Source organism: Panthera pardus, unplaced genomic scaffold, assembly GCF_024362965.1.
Source record: "Panthera pardus isolate Hobbes unplaced genomic scaffold, ASM2436296v1 HiC_scaffold_22, whole genome shotgun sequence".
Classification (NCBI taxonomy): domain Eukaryota; kingdom Metazoa; phylum Chordata; class Mammalia; order Carnivora; family Felidae; genus Panthera; species Panthera pardus.
Genome location: NW_026526788.1, coordinates 47,530,746 through 47,553,615, shown reverse-complemented (window position 1 = coordinate 47,553,615; position 22,870 = coordinate 47,530,746). Strand labels below are relative to the sequence as shown.

Genomic DNA, 22,870 nt, shown 5'->3' with positions numbered 1-22,870 from the left:
CCAGGTGAGTCCCGCTTCCCGGTGTAGATTCCCAAAGCACCTCTGGTCTAAGAAACCACGGAATACGGGTAATCGCCCGAGCCACACTGGGAACTTGGTGAGAGCAGGGACTGTAAGTCTCCTCTTCTGGGGGTCCCGGGAGCCCAACCCTAGGGCCTTCCGGGAGCCTGGCGCGGAGGCAAGCTGAGGAAGGAAGGGTGAAGGGTGAAAACAGGGAATAGGAGACTGAGTGAGTGCATGCACCTATGCCTGGGTAAGGGGATGGCAGCTGAGGTTGCCCGGGGCCCCAGACTGCTAAAACGGGCACCAAACCAACTGGGTGCGAAAGCAGGAATGCGCGACCCCTACCGTGTCCGCGGCGGGTCCCGAGGCGCAGAGCGTCAGGGGCGGGGCGGAGTGGGGGCGGGGCCGGGGGGGGGGGGGGGTCGGCGCTTGCAGGGGGGCGGGGCCGGGCGGGGGAAGAGGCTGCTGCGCGGGTCCCGGCGAGGTGCCGACGCGCGTGGACCGCGGCACCCCGGCTCTTGGCGCTCGCGGCCCTCCGCCATGCCCTCCTACACGGTCACCGTGGCCACCGGCAGCCAGTGGTTCGCTGGCACCGACGACTACATCTACCTCAGCCTCGTGGGCTCCGCGGGCTGCAGCGAGAAGCACCTGCTGGACAAGCCCTTCTACAACGACTTCGAGCGCGGCGCGGTGAGGAAGCGCGGCTGGGACCGGGCTGGGGACACCCTGGACCCGTGGGGGGGGGGGGGGCCGTGACCGAGGCAGGGGGCGGGGGCGGGCTCCCGAGACCCGTTGGGGCGGTAGGGCCCGGGCTTGGGGAGTGTCCAGGACCCCGTCGGGACGGCTGGGACCCAAGTTCGGGGTGGGAGGCTTTGCAGAGTGAGGTCTGTAGGGCGCCGCGCTTCTCCCCTGGGAGCAGGAGAAGGTGCAAGGTCTGCTCTCCATTTCACAAATAGGTACCCCGAGGCTGTGAGAGGTCCCTAACTGGGCAAGTCCTGTGGGCAGCATTACTTGTGCCCCACTTCGTAGGGCTCCTTCCACAGGTCGTGGGGTGGGGTTGGAGAGTCGTGCGGGTCCTTGCCCGGCTGTGACGCCCAGATGGCACCTCGAAGCAGCCTCAAGCTGTGGTGAGAAAGCACAGGTCTGGGGGTTCAGAGGCTGGGTTGAATCTGACTGCTAGTTCACTCTGCCCCCTCACTGGGCCTCAGTTTCCCCAAATGTCAAATGGAAGGGATGACTTCAGGCTGGTCTAGGAATCTGGGTGAACCCAAGCCCAGCTGGTGGCCCAGAGTGATACTAGCAGCTGTCTTCACACCTGAGTAGCTCACATCCTCAGGACAGGTCCCCACAGGAAATCAGAAGGAAGGAACATGAGAACTTTTGCAACCTGGAGATCGTCTGACTCCCAAAAGAGTATACACTAGGGAACACTTCCACCCCAAGTGTGAGGGCTCAGTGCAAGAGGAAGGAGGGCTTCTCCTCTCCCCTTCTCAGTAGATACCCTGGAGCTGTGGGAGTCCACGGAGCAAAGGGAGCCCTGTGTACTGTACCTTGTGTCTGTGGTACTGAGTGCTATATAAGGCCCCATTTAGAAGCCAGCTCTTGACGCTGACCTGGGCGTGAACTGCAGCCCTGTGGCTTTGTCCGTGAGCATGGCAGGTCATGGTCCTTACCGAGCATTTAGTGACTCTCCCAGTCCACTGCCAAGTGCATAGGAAATGTTCACTGTGTGATTATTGTGACAGTCCCAACATGCTGCAAGTAGGTACCCAAGGAATGTTCCCTTCCATCACCCACCAGTTCCTGAACTGGACCAAAAAGATTCAGACTTCACAAAGTTGTCTTTTTCACCACTTAGTTGATTATTAGGTTGAACCATATGAAAGTGCTCATAGTTGACAATTTTGAATAAACAAAGCTGGGAATTTCATATGGTTCAACTAAATACTTCTTGGATAAAATTGATGAGTTCAGTTTTAGGCCTGTAGAGGCTAAAGTAAGTAAATAATATTCCACTCCTTTTCCCAACTCCAAACTCAAAGTGGGCTTGATTCCTATCCAGGAGCCTCAGAACCTTGGGATAAGCCAACTTGGCACTTAGCCAAGTTCAGCATGTTAGCCTGGCTCAATTTCCCTTCAGGAAAAGTGAAGTGTTGAGTATAAAAACAACCATCTATTGTTTGGTTTCCCCCGTTAGGGAACTGGCCCTGGGGACAGTGGTATAGGAGGACTAATGAGACATCCATTTGGAAAGATGACAGCTGCCATTTCTGAAGCACCTTCATTTATTTCCGTTAGTTCATGGATTCCCCTAACACCTCAGGAAGGAAGACAGGGGACAGACTACCCCCCCCCCCCCCTTAATAGGCAGGTCGCAGTGGGCTCCATTGTCTTCTACACACACACACACACACACACACACACACACACACACACATACACATACAGCCCTGCCGCACAGGGCACCCCATGTGTGGCTTCTCCCAGGAGGAGACACTGTGGTGTGGCCAGAACAGGGTCATTGGAAGAGGGGTGAAAGCACTGTTCTGTTCATTATCGTCACCTTGGGAATTCATTCAAATGCCTCTATGACTAAACACTTCAGTGAGAGTCCCAGAAGCAAATTTCAGGAGAGGTTTGCCTGTCCCATTTCCATCAGGGTGAGAGAGGGTGAGCTGGGAGGGGCTGCGGTGCTACAGGGGAATCTGCTGGCTCCTAAAGTCTCTTTGAAAAAATCCACTTTTGAGAAAGTTCCTGTTGATGCAAAGTTACTCCACACTTTCTTGCACAGTCCAGAGCTACTTCCTCATTCTCCAGCTAGTGTCTCTTTAAGGACAGGCTGTCCCTATTGGGTAAAGGTAAAAAAGAAACCTTAGAGAAAATACTTGCTGAGAAGAATCGGCCTTCCCATTTTACTTGGAAAAGTGCTCCTATCATTATGGTTAACAACAATAACAACAACAACCATGAAGGCAGTGGATTCAGTCATTTCCAGGTCTTTGGCAGGTGAACTCCCACACTCCTCTATGCACAGTGCAGTCAAATGATAAGACTGATTTTGTTGTCAATAAATTGAGTTGCAGATTCCCAGTTACTCTCATCAGAGTTCTACATACCGATCCAGGTCAGGACTGGGAATTGAAGCCCTCTCCAAAGGGGAGGTTCTCCCTTAAATGGTCACACCCTCAGTGGCTCCCCACTGCCGGCCTGGGAAAGCCCAGACCATGGGCCCAAACAGCCCAGAGACTGGCTGCCCCTCCATGTCTCTCTTGTTCTCTGGGGAGCAAATATCTGAGTGAAAATGGGAGGCTCACTTGCAACTCAGTCTGCACAGATGCACGCCATCCCAGAGCACCTGCCAGTCACTTGGCCAGTCACTGCCAGTCACAGCGATGCCAAGAAAATCAGACAATCAGTTCCCACTACATTTGTGGCACAGCAGAAGGTTGAGGCTGGTCTTGCTGCTAGAAGGTGCCGTTGCAGGCCATGTGCAGACTACCAGCCCGCCAGCTCCCCGGGACCGAGCAGCTCAGTGCCGTGTGCTGGCAGGCTCCAGATTCTAGGAGATGGGCAGGCACAGTGGCCGTGCTGGGCAACCCTTCCATGGCTTTTGGGGTGATCTGTGTATCTGTGGCCCTGACGACAGAGGGAGAGAAAGGAAGAGGGTTCAAGCGGTGCGTTGGGTGTTCTACAGGCCGCAGGTTTGGGAAGCCCTGGACTCGGTGCCTCCCAAGGTACTTTCTAAGCCAGATTTCACCAATCCTTGAACTTTTCCCTCGATGGAAGAATCTAGAGTTCTCCATGTGATAGTGAGGTAAATGGAGGGGAAAGGTGTTCATCCTGCATGTGACCCCATGCGTCTCTATTTCCACCCTCCTCCCACCAAACTGCCAGAGGAACCCCAGGAGGACTTCCTAAGAGGAATGGGAAGTTGGATATTTTCAGCAAGCCTCTTGGCTCTGAGCACAGTGAGCAGCTCACATATTGTGGTTACCAAAGATGCCAGACGCTTGTGGTTAGAAAGCAGAAGCCTCCTCCCTGTTCCCTGTGGCTTGGGCCAGGCCTTTGTGCTGGGATGGCACATCTTGGTCCCTAAGAGGTGTGCAAGCTCATCTGTGCTGCCAGAAATCACTGTCCTGCAGGTGAAAGAACCCCTCTACCGCACAGTGTGTCTTGGGGGAGAGCAGAATCCACAGGCGGGGTCCCGGAGGGCACTGACTCCCAGGCCTGCCTGAGGTCTGTATTGCAGTGTGCTAATGCATGCGAAGAAGCCAGGAGGCCCCGGAGTGTAGGGTTGGGAGAGGAGTCCCAGTTAGGGGCTGGATCATCTGAAGAGCTGCGAGGAGAGGAAAGGAAGGGCACAGCTCTTTTGGGGTGACTTCTGGGGGTGGGAGAGAATAGAGACCCCCCTGAGCTGAGGCATGAGTGGGCTAGCAGGAAGGTTCTGGTGGGACAAGAGGCCCAGTGTCCATTTGGAGAAGCAGAGTGGGCACTGAGTGACCCACAACTGGACATCTATAGGGCCCACCCCCCACTCCAGGCCTCACCTGCCAGGGAGATCGATAGAGACCTCAGCTCTCCCCTGGAGCCAAGACAGAAATTCCCACCAAACACTGGGAGTGGGCAGTGTGGGGCAGAGGGCAAGGCCAGCCTATGTGACAGGAAAGCTCAGTCAGCCCCAGTCTTGAGGTCATACTCTAGCTCCAAAGTGACTGACCATGGGCCTCAGCAAATTGCTTTACTCCCTGAAGCTCTGTTTCTTCACCCAGCAAGGGGGGATAATGCCTAGCTTGCCGGACCATTGAGAAATCCAAATGACATGATGCCTGAGGGGCTCCTTTCTCCAAGGGTACAGGCAACTGGCTGCTGTATGCATCAGAACCAACCGGTCCTCCCTTCTGGACTCCTGAGGTCACTGCCTGTGAGCAGGAGTGAGCTAGCATGGGCTCCTTCACTGCGGCCCATCCCTGACTACACACAGCAAATTGAGTAGCCAGGAGTAGATGTGGGAGGAAGAAATTGAGCCCATGAGCTCACACCTCTTGGCTCAAAACCAGGAGAGAATTCCTGAGGGTAGAAGAAGGGCCGTGAGGCATTTTTGTTGTTGGCATTGCAGGCCAAGGAAAGGGAAGTCAGCATGCGATGAGGCCTGGGCCCGGACAGCTGCTCCAGGGAAGTGGCTTTTCTGTGGCTCCAAGGGGCTGGCGGGGGCTGACAGTGTCTGTGGTATTGATGGCAGGGGTAGCAGGGAGAGGACGGCCATTCTAAAGTAAGAGGGGTCATGAACACCTGAGGCGGACACTCTCTTGGGAGGGACAAGCCCAGCACCTTGGAATAAAAAAGGAAGGGAGTTGGGGCCAAAGAAGCCTCTCCGGGACCGTGTGATTCTCAGACGGAGGGCTAGATGTCCAGCTGGGGGTGGTAGCCGAGGAAGAGATGGAGCAGCTTCTCTGAGGGAGGGGACAGTGGAGTCTCCAGTCGCTGTGGCCCAGTGACCCACAGATGCCCTAGGATGGCGAGCATCTAGGCAACTTCGCTTGCAAATGAGCCTCCCCATTTTCACTCAGTTGTTTGCTCCCCGGAGAACAAGAGAGACGTGGGGTGGCTGTGCCAGAAAGATCTGGGTTAGAATTCCATCTCTGACAATGAATAGCTGACCTGGGATTTAGTAAGCCTCAGTCTCTTCATCGGTGACACGGTCATGACAGCCCTCGTCCTGACATCGTTAGGAGGGTCTATAGCAATCGTCAGCAAGCTATTTGCGAGCTGCAGAGGGCTGCACTTCGTGCGAGGGCCAGTGTGCCCCCTGCAGCCCTGTCGGGTGGAAAGGCTAGCAGCCCCCCTGCCCTCATCATGAGCAGGGCAGCTGAAGAAGCCCCTCACCCGGCACGGCCCAGCAGAGGGCACCCCTGCCTGGAGCCTCCGTCTCCTCTGAGCCGCGTGCAGATCACAGAATGTCCTTCTCTGAGCAGCGCCGTCCATCGCTTACTCACCAGACCTCCATCTCCATAAGGGCAGAACCCAGGACTTGCCTCTGTCTCCCCGGGTGCAGCACGGAGCCTTACCGAGGGCAAGCATTCGGCAGACATCTAGGCTGGTGATACAAAGGCTCAGGAACCCCAGACAACCTCATTCGCCTTTTTTTTTTTTTTTATCCTCTCAGGTGGATTCTTACGACGTGACAGTGGATGAAGAACTGGGTGACATCCAGCTGGTCAAAATCGAGAAGCGCAAGTACTGGCTCCATGATGACTGGTACCTGAAGTACATCACGCTGAAGACGCCCTGCGGGGATTACATCGAGTTCCCTTGCTACCGCTGGATCACCGGCGAGGGCGAGATTGTCCTGAGAGATGGACGCGGTGAGTGGCCCAGGCCCCTTCCACTTCCTGAGCTTCCCAGGAACTCCTTCCTCAAAGGAATGTTTTCGTAGGAATAATGATAGCGCCGCTGTGTGCCTCCGTGTGCCTGCGGAGGTGCGACCTTCCTCAGGGTGCTAATAAGCCCCGTGCTAAGAGGGTGCAGGGAGAGGCCCCCGGCCACATGCTCAGCAGTGTCCTCCCTCTGGGCTACAGTCCTTCCGGGGCAAGCTTATGACCCCCTTTTTGTCAGAGGGTAACTACAGTCCCTAGTAGCAAATACCTGTGGGACGTCCCCCTAGAGGGGCCGCTCTCCAGGTAAGTTCTCCAGTCCTCCTCTCTGTGAGGTCACAGTGGGGCACGGGCTCCAGGGCAACACGCATAGGCCTGGGAAGGGAAGAAGTCGACCAGGAGTGCCCCGAGTGGCAGCCTAGAGGGGCCATGGCCAGGCCTGGTGGTCACGGTCACCAGTTGTTAAACCTAAAGTCCCACATTTTGCTAAAAAGAGAAGAGTACCTAAAGTCGGCCCTCTTAAGCAAGACCCTTGAACGTGCCAATCTGGCACTTCCTCGGGAGACCACTCCCCATAAGAGATGGGCAGCTGGCCTGGTGTGGAGGAGCAGAGAGAGGAACAGATGGCAGAAGTCAGCTGAGGCCACTCTGTCCCTCGGAATGGCTCCCCGTTGTGCACTAACCTGTAAGCGTGTGGGAATCAAATCCATGCCTCGGCGAAGTTCTATCTGACTTCACGTTGTGGCCCTTCAGTTTGTTCACACTTTAAACCCAGAACAAGATGTCTCCAAATCTGTGCACCACTAGAAAAGTGAGGGGGAACACAGGTGCAGTGACTTCCCCTTCACAGAGGTCCGGCAGGGTAGGCAAAATGGAAGTGATGATTAACCCCATTTTTTGGCTAAGAAGATCAAGACAGAGGAGGAAAAAGTTCTCTACCTAGTGTTCTTAAACTGCCAGGCCACGTCCCTTTCTTTCTTTCTTTCTTTCTTTCTTTCTTTCTTTCTTTCTTTCTTTCTTTCTTTCTTTCAGAGAGAGAGTGAGCAGGGGAGAGGGGCAGAGGGAGAGAGAGAATTTTAAACAGACTCCATGCTCAGTGTGGAGACCAGCACATGGCTCGATCCCACCACGCTGGGATCATGACCTCAGCCAAAATCAAGAGTCGGACGCTCAACCAACTGAGTCACCCAGGCGCCCCCTCCCATTGTTTCTGACATGGAATTTAAGAAACCAATTTCCAAAAATATTTCTGAACGGAATGATTGGAGCTAGAAAGATTTTTGTTCCCTGACCTCACAGAAAAAAAAAAATCACCAAATTCACTCTGTCTTGTGGCCAGAATGTGAACAGTTGTGGACAGGGCACTTCTCTTTCTCTAGTATCAGAAAAACACTAGCTCCAAGTCTCTCCCCTGCCCCTCCCACCAGGGGTCTTGGTTGTGCGGTCCTTCTCCCCACAGACCCCGCATCCCTTTCTAGCAAAAAACATATGGCATATTCAAATGAGGATGTTTAGAAAAGTATAGGCTAGGAGGCCTGGGTGGCTCAGTCGGTTGAGCATCTGGCTCTTGACTTCAGCTCAGGTCATGATGTCACAATTTGTGGGTTCAAGCCCCACATCAGGCTCTCTGCTGACAGCACGGAGCCTGCTTGGAATTCTCTCTCTCTCTCCCCCTCCCCTGCTCATGCTCTCTCTCTCTCCCTCCCTCTCTCTCTCAAAGTAAATAAATAAACATAAAAAAAGAAAGGTGTAGGCCAAACTTGGTTTACTCTGTGTATTAGTTTCTAGGACTGCCATAACAAATTACCACAAACTGGGAAGCCTTCAAAAAATATACGTTGAATTTTTTTTTTAATATTTAGAATTTATGGGTTTGGGATGAATTATTTCAAAATTGATTGTATTGAGACTTCCTAGGTGGTGACTATAGTTGATAATACCATACTGTATATTTGAAAATTGCTAAGAGGACAGATCTTAAAAGTTCTCATCAGGGGAGGTGGGCGGGGGATGGGTGAGATAGGTGATGGGGATTAAGGAATGCGCTTGCTGTGATGAGCACGGGGTAATGTGTGGAAGTGTTGAATCACTACATTGCACACCTGAAACTAATGTTACACTGTTCAGTGGAGTGAAAATAAAAATTTAAAAGTTCTCATCACAAGAAAAAACAAAGAAAGAAAGATGTAGACCATTAGCACTGCCAGTCCTGGTGGGGTGAGGGGAGGGGAAGAATGCCAGAATAATCCAGATGGGGAGTGTCCTAGAGACAGAGCCCCCTTGGGAGTAGCTGTGGCCCCTAGTAGAGATGCAGACAGCAGGGAGACACTACGAGAGGACCTGGGGAATAAATGTCCTCTCCTCACTCTCCAGTGCCCTCCTCTCTCTGGTCAGGGCTCCCAGGGGCTGAACCCAACTCAAAGCCCATTGATGCAATTCATTCAAATCGAGGACAAGATCAGGGACCTTCAGGGACAGGATGAGGTGAAGGGTAGATTCTGAAGAGGCACATGGAAGCTGCCCATCCAGCATGTTTCACTTATCAGTTGCTGTGTAACAATCTCTGTGGATTTAAACAGCCATTTCATTTTTTCATCATGGGATGGAAATTTGGGAAAGGTTCAGCTGGGTGGGTTGTCTGTGAGCCACGAAGCATCAACTGAGGACGATGGGCTAGAAGGCTCCCTTTGAGGACGGTTCCTTTCTCACATGTCTAGCACCTCAGGGCTCCATGGCCTCTCTCTCCACCTGGAAGCTCATTCTGGAAGCCTTCTCCATGGAGTTGGGCTTCTCACGGCTTGGCCCTCACAGGGTAGTTGCACTTCTTATGTGGTGGCTGGCTTCTAAGAGCGAGTATTCCAAGAGACAGAAAGTGGAAGCTGCCGGTCTCTTCATGTTTGGGCCTGGAAACTGTCAGGGGGTAGTTTCTACCTTATTCTGTTGGTCCAAGCAGTCACAGAGCCCATCCAAACTCAAAGGGGACATAGATCCCACCTGTCAATGGAAAGAATGTCAAAGAATTTATGGCCATCTTTAATCCACCCCATGGCACAATGACCAATCCTTTGGACAATCCGGAAATGAGGGGACCCTGCCCTTGAGCGACATGGTAACCTCTGCAATCTAATGCTCCACCACTGCACCTGGGGTGAACATAAATGTCAGAGGGCTATCACTGTGGTCCCAGGGATCAAGAGCACCTATGTGAAGAGACAGCTTCATTAAGGCACTCATGTCAGTCTTTTGGAATCTACCTCCCTCTCCAGAACTCTGGGGCATTCAGTCTAGGCTTTGTCACCTGCTGTGTTCCCAAAAGTTCCATCAGTCACTGGGGTAGATGTCCGGCACCCTCAGGGCCAGGAGAAATGGAGCTGACAGCTTTTGAGACTTGGTATGTGCAGTTCCAAGTTCCTTCTGAAATTGAAGACTCAATGCCTCAGAGCCAGGTACCTGACAAATAAGCTAATTCTTCGAGGTGGATTAGAGATGATGAATGTCGAGTGCCTACAACAGTGTCCCCTACAGCCAATGGCAGCTGTTGTCAGTTAATATTCATCTTGCCTTCAGTGGCCTTAACCCTGCCACCCGCTGGATGGCTTAACATCCCCACTGGAGAACAAAGAGGTGCCCCATTGATCTTCCTCTCTGGGCCCCAGTTCCAAGCCCTGGACTGGAGCTTCCTCAGCCAGAAGGTGCTCTGAGTGTGGGCTAGGAACTGTTAGCTGTTGGTCTGTAAAGAGGTGGGTACCGAGACTGAGAGTAGGCATTTACAAACTTTTATAGCAACTTGCAAGAATTATTCTATGACCATTGCATCTTATAACAAAAACAGGGTTTATGCTTTGAATGTCCTTGGTTTGTTTTTTCTTTTCTAGTAGTTAAGTTTTATTGTAGTTTACAGAAATATCAGTCTGTGATTAAACGGAAATTTTTAAAACCACAGAGAGCTGGAGAAGCACTATTATAGGAGATGCTCTGGAATCTTGGTAGGAGATGCTCTGGAATCTTGCTAGTCTGGGCTCCCACTGTGTTCACTGGCTTTACCCTAAATAACAGTATAAAGGGTAGTCATGAGCTGGCTTCTCCTGCTCTAAAGGCCCTGAGCAGCTTGACCTTGACTTTAGCCACTTGCCCCACTCCTGAGATGAGAGACAAGAGACCTTTGAATCTGGGCTTAGGGGGAGGAAGAGGAAGCCTAGGTCCATCATGATTGTAAGGACAATAATGTTAGTCATTGTTCCCACTTACTGGGTGCCAAGCATTGTGTGAAGTGCTCACTAAATCCCTACCATAACCCTGACATTGGCATTATCATACCCATTTTACATGTGGGGAAGCTAAGGCAACTTGCTACATACACTGTACCTTCCAGAGAATCATTGGCCTGCCCCCATAAATCCTGATGACCACCAAGCCTGGCTCATGAATGTGGACATGATTCTCAGAGCTCCAAGGTGCAGGGCCCCCAGCTTGCCGAATGAGCAGGCAGTAAGAGGGGGCACTGGATTTGTCTTTTATAATAGGCTAAGAGCATGGATATGAGTCTTGTGTTGAAAATCCACTCATTCGGTGTGTGACCTTGGGCAAAGTTCAAAGGCAAAGCTATTCAACCTCCCTAAGCCCCAGTTTCCTATACATGAACTGGGGAAGTGTTCAGAGGCTTAGATGATGCATATAAAGATGATGCATGGGCAGGTGTGTGAGGGAAACCTGAATATTGGACATTGTTACCGTTCTTCCTGTGGCTCTTCTCACACCTGTCCTTTCCTCACAGCAAAGTTGGCCTGCGATGACCAAATTCACATTCTCAAGCAGCACAGACGTAAAGAGCTGGAAACACGGCAAAAACAGTATCGGTGAGTTATGACGTCAGACCAGACAGCCCTGAATGAACTCTGCCCACAGCGTATGGCTGACCACTGCTGGTAAGCAATGGCCAGGCCACCAGTGCCCTGTAGTGCTCCTCGATCCCCAAGATCCACTTGACCTCCACTGTCCAGGCAGAGATGGTAAAGTGCATTATGGAGAAAACTGTGGGGAAACCATATCAGCATCTAGGGGGAATGGAGCAGCAAAAGCTTGGATTTACATTAATGTTCTTTCACCTCCTATTGTAGTGATTACCCCCTCACTTTTTATGTCTTCTGGTAATAATTCTATTGTAAAAGTGATAAATAATCTCCAAAAAATTGGCAAATCTTTAGCTAACAGACCAAGAAAAAAAGAGGGAGGGAACTCAATTTTTTTAAAGTAGGAGAGAGGGAGCATCAGTACCCACCTCACACAAATTAAAATGTATAAAAGGGAATACTATGGACAGTTGTATACCAACAAATTAGATAACTTGAGTGAAATGGAGAAGTCCTAGAAAGATAGGAATGACCAAAACTGACTTAAGAATAAATAATTTGAATAGAACAATCACAAGCCAAAAGGTCGAATCAGTAATTTTGAAACTTCCCACAAAGAAAATCCTAGGCCCAGATGACCTCACTGATTAATTCTACCAAACGCTTAAAGAATTAGTACCAATCCTGCATAAGCTCTTCCAGAAAATGCAAGAGGAGGGAACACATCCCAGTGCATTGAATGAGATCGGTGTTATACCAAAATCAGGCAAAGACATCGTAAAAAAACTATACACCAATGTCTCTTATGGATATAGATGTAAGCATTTTCAACAAAATACTAGCAAACTGGATGCAACAGCATGTAAAAGATATACAATATAGGATTTATCCCAAGTGCGCAAGGTTGGTTTAATATCCAAAAATCAATTAATGTAATGCACCATATCAGTAAAGAACAAAGAAACACATGAGCATCTCAAAAGACATATAAGAGTGCATTTGACAAAATCCAACATTCTTTCATGATTGAATAACGCTAAAAAAAAATAGGAATTAAACAGAAATTTCTCAACCTGGTAAAGGGCACCTATAAAAAAACCTTACAATTAATATCATTTTTTTTTAACATTTATTTATTTTTGATGGGGCGCCTGGGTGGCGCAGTCGGTTAAGCGTCCGACTTCAGCCAGGTCACGATCTCGCGGTCCGTGAGTTCGAGCCCCGCGTCAGGCTCTGGGCTGATGGCTCGGAGCCTGGAGCCTGTTTCAGATTCTGTGTCTCCCTCTCTCTGCCCCTCCCCCGTTCATGCTCTGTCTCTCTCTGTCCCAAAAATAAATATTTTTGAGAGAGAGAGACAGAGTGTGAGTGGGGGGAGGGGCAGAGAGAAAGGGAGACACAGAATCCAAAACAGGCTCCAGGCTCTGAGGTATCAGCATAGAGCCCAAGGTGGGGCTTGAACTCACGAACTGTGAGGTTGTGACCTGAACTGAAGTCGGAAGCTCTACTCAGTCAGTGGAGCTGGGTAGGTGTCCCCGGTTCATATCGTTCTTAATGGGAAATGACTACATGGTTTCCTCCTAAGATCCAGGAACAAGATAAGGATGTCAGCTTTTGCCACTTCTGTGTAACATTGTACTGGAGATTCTAGCCAGGGCAATTAGGCAAGAGGGGAGAAAGGGCACCCACGTTAAAGAGCGATAAGTGAAACCACTGCCATTCACGGATGAAATGATCTCGTATGTAGAAAATCCTAAGACGTTCACCAAAAAAAAATATTGGAACTGATAACCCAGCAAGGTTGCAGCATAAAAGACTAATATACACAATTCAGTTGTGTTTCTGTATGCTAATAATCAATCTGAAAATAAAGATAACAAAACAGTTCCATGTGCAGTAACATCAAAAGGAATAAAATATTTATGAATAAACTTAACAAAAGAAGTCTAAGACTTACACAATGAAAACTACAAAACATTGCTGAAAGTAATTAAAGAAGACCTAAATAAGGTGAAAGACATCTTACATTCACAGACCAGAGGACTTAATATTATAAAAATAGCAGTACTCCCCAAAGCAGTGTGCATATTTAACACAATCCCTATCAAAGTCTCAGCTAACTTTTTTGCAGAAATTGACAAGATGATCCTAAAAATCATAAGGAAATGCAAGGAACCCATAATAGTCAAAATAATCTTGAAAAAAAAAACTTGGGGAACTCACAGTTGCCAATATCAGAATTACTACACTGCTGTGGTAATTAAAACAATCGTGGTATTGGCATAAGGTTAGATATATAGAGAAATTAAATAGAATTGAGAGTCCAGAAGTTAGCCCTTGCATTTATGGTCAGTTAATTTTCAACAGAGGCAGCAAGACAATTCAATGGAGAAAGGATAGTCTTTTCAACAAATGGTGTTGGGACAACTGACTAGCCACATGCAAAAGAATGCAATTGGACCCTTACCCCACATACAAAAATTAACTTAAAGTGGATCAAATACTTAAACGTAAGAGCTAAAACTAAAACATTGAAAAAGACAGGGGTAAACTTTCATGGCCTTGCATTGGCAAAGTATTTTTAGATATGACAACAAAAGCTTAAACAACAAAGGAGAAATAGATAAGCTCATGTTATCAAATTTTAACTTTCATGCTTCGAAGGATACCATCAAGAAAGTGAAAAGACAACTCACAGAATGGGATGAAATATTTGTAAATCATGGATCTGATAAGGGACTTGTATCCAGAATATATAAAGAGCTCTTACAAATCAATAATAAAGACAAATAATCCAATTTAAAAATAGAGAAGGATCTGAATAGACATTTTTCCAAGGAAGATATATACATGATCGATAAGTCCATGAAAAGATGCTTGACATCATTATTCATTAGGGAAATGCAAATCATTACCACTTCACATTTACTATGAAAGTCAGATAATAACAAGAGTTGTGAAGATCTGGAGAAATCAGAACCTTCATACACTCCTGGTAGGAATGTAAAATGTGCAGCTGCTTTGGAAAACAGTCTAGTAGTTACTCAAGTTGTTAAATCAAGAGTTGCTAGATAATCCAGCAGTTCCACATCTAGGCATATGCCTAAGAAAACGAAAATATATGTCCGCACACAAACTTGTATATGAATGTTTACATTATCCATAAGAACCAAAGGTGAATACAACCCAGATGCCCATTAACTGATGAATCTGTAAATAAAATGTGGTATGTCTATACATGGAAACTATTTTGGCCATAAAAAAAATGAAGAAGCACTTCTCCAGAGAAAATATATGGCCCGCGAGCATTTGAAAGGATGCTCAACATCATTCATCATCAGGAAAGTGCAAATCAAAATCACAGTGAGATAGCATGTCACACCCGCTAGGATGACTAGAATCAAAAAAGGAAAGTGGAGCCCGCAAACATTTTTGGTAGAATATAAAATGGCACAGCCACCTTGAAAAACAGGTTAGCAGTTTCTCAAACCTTTTTTAATTTTTTTTTTTATTTTTTAGAGAGAGAGGGGGAAGTCAGGGAAGTGGGGCAGAGGGAGAGGGAAAGAATCTTAAGCAGGCTTCTCACTCAGCATAGAGCCCGACATGGCACTCGATCCCACGACCCTGGGATCATGACCTGAGCCAAAATCAAGAGTCAGATGTTCAGCCAAATGAGCCACCCAGGTGCCCCACAGCTTCTCAAATCTTGAACAGACTTCGTACTAGCAGTTCTATCCCTTTTTTCTTATTGTGCACGGTGGCTACACAAGAGTAATGAAAATAGGTTTCTACACACACACACACACACACACACACACACACACACACAAGCTTTATATAAATATTCATAGCAACATCACTTATAATAGCCCAAAGGTGGAAACAACATAAATTCCATTACCTGATGAATGGATAAACAAAATGTGGTATATTCATATAATGGAATGTTATTTAGCATTAAAAAGAATGAACTATGGATACATACTAAACCATGCATGAACCTCAAAAACATTATGCTAAAGAGGAAAGTCATTTACAAAACACCACATACTGTATGATTCTACTTTATGAAATGTCTGGAACAGGCAAGTCTGTGGACACAGAATAGTAGACTGTTGGTTGCCCAGGACTGGAAGTTGGGGATAGACACGGACAGTGACTATTAATAGGCACAAGGTTTCTTTTTGGGGTGAAAATATCCCCAAATTAGACTTTGGTGAAGCCTGCACAATTCTGTAAGTACACTAAAAAACTTCATCGGATACTTTTAAGGGGTGAATTTTATTGTATGTAAATTACAACTCAATATAGCTGTTTTTGGAAATAACACATGATCTAGAGCACTCATCTAGAAAACGGTGGTCAGTGGGCTATATTCAGCCTATAAATTTGTTTCATGGTCGCTGTGGAGTTCTGAGTAAACAGGGCCCAGGTTTCCTCAGTCCAATACCTGTCCACTGTCTGTGTCAAGGCATCTTTCAGGTCCTACTTTGGCCTTTGTAGACCTTGAGTCTGTGACTCCTTCCAAGGGAGAAGAATGGATGGACTCATGCTAACCAGTCAGCATGGTTACCTGGGCTATGGCGAGGCTCTTGGGGAGTGATGACCATGACACCTTTCCACGTATTTCTCTATGGTGTAACTTCCTACAAAGAGTATGCAGTATGTCAGGCTTTTTTAATCCAATAAAGCAAAAGAAGGGTAGTCAATGACCTGCTGCTATGCAGAGCAACATAGGCAAACCTCACAAGTACAGTGTTGGATACCGGAAGTGAGGCACACCGTGTCTGACCAATCCATAGAGTTTGGAAGTCTGTTGTTTAGGGACAGTTACATAGCAGTGGGACAATAGACAACAGCAAGGAAATGATTCTCATAAAAGGGAGGACAGTGATCAGGGGAGGCTAAGCGGGAAAGCAGGTGCGGTGTGGGGATACTGGTAACATTCTGATTCTTGATCTGGATGTTGGTTGTTATACAGATGTTTTGTGCATTTTTCTCCATATGTGTGCATACATATACATATCCACACATACATACATGTGTTTCTATGTTTGATTTCATAATAAAATTTTAAAATAAAATTTTTATGTCTTTATATCAGGTGAAGGAGGGTAATCTGATTATACTTGAGTAATGTTAAAGATTTATGAATTTGTGGTTTATTTTAAAACTTTCGTGTGTGAGCCTCTGGGCTCAGACACCATGTGATGCGTTCTGGGACTTTTGTGTTTGGTGCAGTGCACAAGGCGTTGTCCGAAAGCTCTGCACCACCATTCCCATCTTAAAACATTGTTATTTCTCAGCTCCTTCCTCAGCTTTCCTCCCCACTTCAGCCCCTACAGTGAGCATCCCATGTGCGTTTGGCCTTGTGGAAAGAAGGAATCCTAGTCTGCAGTGACATTAAACAGCTTGCAGAGAATCAGGCTAGTTTGTGTCCTGTTAGGAGAGTGGACAGGAAGTTTTATCAGTTCCACTGTCACTCAGACTAAGATGTTAATGGCAGATAAATTAGTCTTACAGGCATGTTGTCTTAACGCAGTATTTTCCAAAGTGTGCCCTGGAGCAGCGGCCCCATAACTTTCTCCCCGTGGTGAGACAAGTTTGGGAAACTGTTCATCACCTCCTCCTCCTGGAGGTTCCTGATGCACATAAGCAGTGAGAATTCTGAGAAGTTCTGGGGTAGTGGACTGTGGTTAATTTTTTTTTTTCCCACCCAGTGTTTCCCAAGAGAGTTGGACATACAATTCTTAACATCTCACAGAACAAGTACTCCTTGGAGCACCCTTTGGGAAGTACCCCTTTATTAGGGAGCAATGGATTCAGTGGTGTGTTTGTTTCACCACCAGGGACAGGGCTTTGACAGGGTCTAGGGAGATGGGGCCAAGGGCTTTTCCAGTGAAATAGTTATCCCTCTTCTTAGATCTAATCGTCATTGTTTCTTCCTCCTTCCACTCATCTGCCCTCTTCAGACGCCCTCCTCTGCTTCCGTTCAGGAAGCACTGAACTTTGCACCGTCTGCATAATCTAGGAGTTCCTCTTTCACACGAACTCTCGAGCTTCCAGATGAGAGTTGGAAGTAAAGTAAGAATAGTCTCCAATCTGTCAGGGAGCTGCAAGCCCAGCTGGCCTTCGTCCCTCAGTCAGCCTGGCAGGGAAGTGGAGAAGCCCACGCAGGTCATAACGCCCTGACCCCATTCTCACTGTGACCGTATGCACCTGGCTGGTGTGCGCACACACACAGCAGCGGATAGAGTAGTGGTTTGTAACCTACAGCGTTTGATCATTTTGTGACTTGCTTTTTTTCACTCGTCATTCTGTTTTGAAGGGCAGCCGGTTGACACAGACAGGTGTCATCCATTCACTTAGCTCCTGTATAGCACACCATTGCACGAACAAACCACCAGGCTCACCCACTCTCCTGCTGATGGACATGTAGACCGTCTTTAATATCTGGCTGTCACAAGCCACACCAGAGTGAGCTCTCTCATCTGTCTCCTGGTGCTCTTATGGAAGAATTTCTCTAGGGAATATTCTTAGAAGTAGACCTGCAGGATAGCAGACCACACTGTGAGTTTTCTAGATATTGCCACTGGGGTTCCAAAGGGGTTCTGCCAGTGTTCACCCCTAGCAGCTGTTTCTTAGGGTTGCACTTTCCCTACATCATTGACACACTTTGCATCTTGAGACATTCTCATTGGTGTCGGTCTGATGTGTCTGAAATAGTATCTCATTGATTTCCTCATTCTTACATTGCCACATATTTCTCGCTGTATGTGAATTCAGCCATTCCCCTGTTGTTTGCTTCGTGTGTGTGTGTGTGTGTGTGTGTGTGTGTATTTGGCATTACCAACAGTGTGGCAGGAGGCAACCTCATAACAAGCAGCTTGATGTCCTGGTGATTTCATTACTGTCAATTTCCAGAACTCACCTTGCTGGGTCAAATTAGCAGTTTCATTTTTAAAAGTACTAACAAAAATCCTTTCTCACAATGTTATAGTAATTTTTGGTGCAATTTTCCAGTTGTATATGTATATATATGACATACCTGATCATGTCAATCTTTTATATTTTTGACAATCTAAAAACCCCTAAATTGGACCCCATGGTTGTTTTAATCTGCCACTGGTGAGTTAAGCCTCTGTGCATTGCCTCTTCTTTGAATTGTCTGTTTATATGCTTCATTTTTCTGTGTCCTTGTGATTATTCATCTAAAGGAGCCCTTTGTGTGTTCGGATAGCACCTTTTCGTTATGAGTATGGTATATGTCATTTGTCTACTGTTGCTTGTGTCGCAGATTTTAGTTCTTTATTTTCTTAACTATATGTATTGGTTTTCCTTTATAACTTTTGGGTTTCCTGCTTTACGTAACAAGGCCCTCCCCACCCCTGTGTTACATAAATATACCTATATTTTTGTCTAACTTTTACAATTTAGTTTTTTAACATTAGGCTTTTAACTCACCTGCCATGTATTTTTATACATGATGTGAAGTAGGGGGTCAAACATCCCGCTGTCACTTATTACATAACACACTCCTTCCTACTGCCCAGGGATGATGCCCATAGCACACAAAGCTGGCACAGCCTGGTGGGATGTGCGTGGGCTCTGCAGCCAGTTTCTGAGCTCCACTCGCACTTACTCCATCCTGTTATTTGGTCTCTGTGTGCCTCCTTCCTCCTCTCCCTCTCCCCGCTCTTCCGCCCTCCCCTCTCCCCCTCCTTCCTCCTCCTTCCTCCCTTCTCCACTTCTCCTCTCCCCCTCCCTCCCCCTCCTCCTTCCTCTCCTCTCCACCTCCCTTCCTCTCCACCTCCCCCTCTCCCTCCCTCCCCTTTCCCCTTCCCTCCCTTCTCTCTCCCCCTCCCTCTCCCCTCCCTCCCCTCTCTCCCCACACTTCTTTTTCCTTCCCTTCTCCCTTCCATCCCCTCCCTCCTTCCCTCTCCCCCTCCCTACTTTCTCTGTTTCCCTCCCTCCCTACCCCCACAGTCTTCTCTCTCTTTGACATTTTAATATGTAATAAGTATATATCAATACATGCCCTTTTCCCCTTTCTTTCTACCTAGGACTTACTCAGAAAATTGAGGTCTTTTCAACTTAAGAAGGTTTTTCTCTTATTTCTTGATTTTTACTTCTCTCTATATTCCTCTCTCTCCTTTTGGACTTCTTAGTCTCTGCATATTAAATCTTCTAGGTCTGCCTTTCATGTCTCTTGTGTTTTCTTTTAAGTTTTTATTTTAATTCCAGTTAGCTAACATACAGTGTCATATTTGTTTTAGGTACACAGTATTCATCACTTCCATAAAACACCCGGTGCTCATCACAACAAGTGCCCTCCGTAATCCCCATCATGGCTTCCATTTCTTTGTGTGTTTGCTCTGTATTTGTGTTATGTTTTCTTCCATTTTGTACAGAGCAGTACCTGTACCTTTCTTCCATTTTGTACAGAGCAGCACATGACAGGTGCTCAGTAATTACTTCCTTAATGAATACATTTTGTGCAGGAAACAAATTAGATCTCACAGTGACTCTTCTCTTTTCCCATTTCTCTGTTGAATTTTCAATTCAGAAATCATGTTTTGTGGCCGCAGAAGGTCTTTTTAGGGGCACCCGGCTGGCTCAGTCCGTAGAGCATCTGACTCTTGATCTCAGGGTTGTGAGTTCAAGACCCACGTTGGGCATGGGGTCTACTTTAAAAAAAGGAAAAAAAAGAAAATCTTTTTACATTCTACTGTATCTCTTTAACACTTCTTTTTTTAAGAAATTAAATGTCTTTAAAAAAGAAATTAAATGTCTTTTTTGCATCTTCATTTCCTCTGCCTGGCGTGTTCAACTCCCTGTGGAGTGTGATTTTTTTTCTTTGCCTATTTATCTACGGGCACGAAGATCTTTGGCCCCTGTGCAAGTCAGCCTGTCAGCTGTCTCAGGTAGCAGTGGCCTGCAGTGGAAGGGACACAGGTGTCTGGTGGAGAGCTGGCAAACCGCACAGTCTCCACGCACTGAGAGGCGGTAGGTAGTCCCCAGACCACGGAACGTGGGCACTTCCATCCATTAGTGCTGCCACCTTCAGGAGGTGGGGGGGGACAGCAGTGGGGCAGGAGGTTCCAAGAAAATCAATTATTTTCTAAAACAAAGGGGGAAAAAATCAGTAGATTAGTTGACGTTGTACACTTGTCTACATTTTATCAGCGTTGGTGTTAATACAAACAACAAATAGAGAAGGTTTTCTTAAAGCCCAGGAAAATGGAATACTGTAAGTAAACCAACAGTGATAAATGACAGTGCCATGCAACAGAAAATGTTTCTCAAAATGCATTTGCTTCCCCGGGCGACCATACCTAGCTCCTGTTCGCCTCTTGTGGTCCCAATGGGAGTCTTACCTGGCCAACAGGACAGCATGAAAAACCATGGGGATTTTGGGGACAGTAATAGCACAAGATGATATTAAAGGGACTCCAGACTTTTTCATGACCTCAACTCTCAGTGCTTTACTTTCTGTTGTGAGAAAGTTTTCAGAAAAGGAGAGTTAGGAATACAAGTGAAAAGCTGTTAACCCAGAATGTAAATTTTGATTTTTAAATAAATGCAAGATCGTTTTCCCTGCCCTAAAGGAACAGACACTTTGGGTTAGTTTTGGTTTTGCCGTAAGAAAAAAAAACAGCAAAATTTAAAAAACAAAATGTAAGTGCCCAATGCTGCAGGATAAGTTTCAAGGACACCGGTATCTGAAAATGTGGGCTGGATACAGTGCATGGCCTGTCTTGGGGGGGAGCTATTTTGATTTTAACAGTCACTAAACCTGCCTCTGGTGGCAGTCTGTGTCCGAAGTTCAATCACCGTGCTGCCCTGGACACCTTACTTGGAAGGCGTGCCCACTGTCCCCTTTCCCCAGCCACCACACACAGTCCAGGGGCACGTTGACCGAGCTGGTGGGACACCGGCTGTTCAGTTCAGCCTGGAAGTGGAGCGGCCTCAACCCTTTCTACCTCCGGTGACCGGCAAGGCAACTCTGTGCCGAGGGAGACAGGCAGTTGAATGTCCCGTCAGATCCGTGAGGTCTTCTGATGCTTCCTTTTCAGCTTCCTTTTACGCAGTGGCGCACACCTACTGCACTCGCCACTCCTCTGCTGTGAGCCCAGTCTCAGGTTCAGGGGACCTCACACCTCCTGCTGTGAAGCTCAGGGCACAGCAAAGCAGGCTACTGCCGGACCCCGGGAGGGGTCCCAGTACATCACGGATGCACACTCAGCTATAACGTCTCGGCCTGACAGAGGGCACATCCTCAGACCGCAGGGGCAGGCTTTAGTCTGAGGGGCCAGCCCAAAGGCCAGGCATTTTACACAGTTGTCTTCTTTTTATTCATGCTCAGATGGATGGAGTGGAACCCTGGCTTCCCCTTGAGTATCGATGCCAAATACCACAAGGATCTACCCCGAGACATCCAGTTTGATAGTGAGAAGGGTGTGGACTTCGTTCTGAACTACTCCAAAGCGTGAGTTTCCAAGAACCTAAGGATGCTGGGCAGTCCCTCCAGGGGCCAGGGCCGTGGATGGAACCCTCAGTCCTTTCCTTGTGGGAGCTCTGGGCTGGGGAGCAGCTCAGCTGGTCTTCCCAAATCACTTGATTGTATCCGATGTGCAGCCGCAGGGTAGCCTGTATCTAAACCAAGTTATAACCTGGATGGCTCCAGACACCAAACATAGCTCTGTTGTCAGCCCAAGGTAGAGGTCTTTACCTGGAGTGCCCACCCCACCCATATCTCATCCCCCTATAGCCGATTCGGGGTTGGAGAGGGTCCACGCTGTCCCCTGGATAGAAGGGCTCTGCGGTAGTAATGGCCACCACGCCTGTGCTGATCGCTGACACCCATCCCCCCAGGTTGTCTATCACAACAACCCCTTGAGGTAGGCACGATTACCCTCCCTTTGGAGTTGAAGAATCTGAGGAATAAGGAAGTCACATACCTTGCCCAGTGGCCCCTGCTAATAAATGGTAGAGACCCAAGTTCTGTGCTCCTTCTTTGCAGTTGAATAACGGCAGGGCTTTTAAAGTGTGCCAAACCCTGAGACTCCTTGGGTGCTTGTTAAAAACAGGGAGCCCTAGTCCCGTCCCAGGGCTAGTGGAGGAGCCTTTGAAGTTGTACTTTGACACTCTGGGGAGTTCCCGCAAGCATACAAATCTAGAAAACTCTCCATCCGTGGTTCTGCCACCTGATGGAGCCATAGAATGCCCTGTGGAGCTTCAGCACTTCTTGGTGCCAGGCCAGCCCCACAGCCAGGATGAGAGTCTCCCGGGACGGGGCCCTGGCCTCAGGTAGGCATATCCTGGGGCGACATTTGCTCAGTGCCCAGCTGCTCCCCTTGAGAAGGGTGTCTTCTGGTCAGACTTCTGAAAGGTAAGCACAAGAGACCACACTCAGGCCTGTGCCAAAGTCTTCTTCCTCTGGACACTTTGGAAGCGCTCTACACACACACACACACACACACACACACACACACACAGCCTCACAATCAGCCTCTGTAGGGAACCCCCTCACATTAGCAAGGCCATTTGCACTGGTGTCCCTCAGGCTGCCTGAGAGGGAACAAGTGGTAGGGGTCTAACACTTACCAAGCCTCTGCTGAGGGCCGGGCTCTTAGGTGTGGGCATTTT

General features: G+C 48.0%; 1 protein-coding gene across 1 annotated transcript in view; it reads left to right on the top strand.

Annotated features, from left to right (window-relative positions):
- Positions 1 to 454: 454 nt before the first annotated feature.
- The window catches only part of ALOX5 (arachidonate 5-lipoxygenase), a 49,899-nt gene continuing 27,483 nt past the window's right edge, over positions 455 to 22,870 (top strand). The window contains exons 1-4 of the mRNA XM_053909705.1: positions 455 to 693; positions 6,167 to 6,365; positions 11,149 to 11,230; positions 21,588 to 21,710. Coding sequence (XP_053765680.1) covers positions 544 to 693; positions 6,167 to 6,365; positions 11,149 to 11,230; positions 21,588 to 21,710 — 554 coding nt within the window. The 5' untranslated portion in view covers positions 455 to 543. The remainder of the gene's footprint in view (positions 694 to 6,166; positions 6,366 to 11,148; positions 11,231 to 21,587; positions 21,711 to 22,870) is intronic.